Here is a 964-nt window from a genome sequence, read left to right as displayed (position 1 = left end):
TGTGTGTGTGTGTGTGTGTGTGTGTGTGTCTGTGGTATCAGTAAATGGATTGACAGGTTAAAGAAAGAAGGAATGCTGGGCAAGGTGTGTTCTGAGCAAGTTCTAGTCCCATTGGGTGTGTACACAACTCACTCTCTGGTTGGGCTGGTGTGGGACTGGATGACTGAAGGATCTCTAGATTCACTACTGCATGAGGTTTTGAATTTTTATTTATTTATTTATTTTTACTTTATTTAAAAAGATGATTTAATGAGACAACGACCTGATGAGTCTGTTATCTACAAAAGGAAGTGTGATTGTTTTTAGCAGATGAAGGTGTTGACTTTTCTGACCATGAGAAAACGGAAATCCCCTTAGCACTAAAAATAGTGCCAACCAATAGCATTCCAATACATGCATTAGCGTTTTAGTAGCTATTGCATCATCAGTAATATAACTCTTACTTTCAGGAAATGTCTGTCTGTGCATGCAAGCTAAACAGCTGAAAGTGACATTTATTTTTTGCTTTCATTAGACAGGCATGTTCCAAGAGCTTTCAATGGCTCTTTGTTTTCGGATCCTTTTGGATGTTTCTGAAGGTTTAGCTCATCTCCATGCCATTCCGCTGCCTCATGGAGCCCTGAAAACCACTAATGTTCTTCTCGACCAACAGTACCGTGCCAAGGTATTGCCAGGCGTAGCCCCCAAAATTCCCTTGAACTAGAAACATGCTTTTTTGTGCAGTTGCTTAACTATTTTTCTTACTTTTATGCATTGTAGTTGTGTGACTGGGGTCAAGAGATAGACATGCACTTGACCACCTCTGATGGCCGTGGGCCATGTTACAGAGATCTGGCCTATGTGTCGCCTGAAGTCATACAAGGCGCTGTTCCTTCTGTGGAAGCTGACATATATAGGTGCATTATCTCAACATTTTAGAGTGTTTCAATTGTATTTTAGAGTGAAATTGTGGAGTTCATTTGAG

At 40.6% G+C, this 964-nt stretch overlaps 1 protein-coding gene across 1 annotated transcript; it reads left to right on the top strand.

The window, feature by feature from the left end:
• Nucleotides 1–47: 47 nt before the first annotated feature.
• LOC107580212 (probable serine/threonine-protein kinase DDB_G0280461) lies at nucleotides 48–896 on the top strand (the record flags this gene model as incomplete). Its single annotated transcript, XM_016265944.1, has 3 exons — nucleotides 48–195; nucleotides 515–664; nucleotides 760–896. Coding segments are annotated over exons 1-3 (410 nt in total), but the record flags the coding sequence as incomplete, so codon positions are not given.
• Between the last annotated feature and the right edge of the window lie 68 nt (nucleotides 897–964).

The sequence above is a fragment of the Sinocyclocheilus grahami genome, unplaced genomic scaffold (assembly GCF_001515645.1).
Source record: "Sinocyclocheilus grahami isolate Dianchi unplaced genomic scaffold, SAMN03320097.WGS_v1.1 scaffold27123.1, whole genome shotgun sequence".
NCBI lineage: Eukaryota > Metazoa > Chordata > Actinopteri > Cypriniformes > Cyprinidae > Sinocyclocheilus > Sinocyclocheilus grahami.
This window is presented reverse-complemented; position numbering and strand designations above follow the sequence as displayed.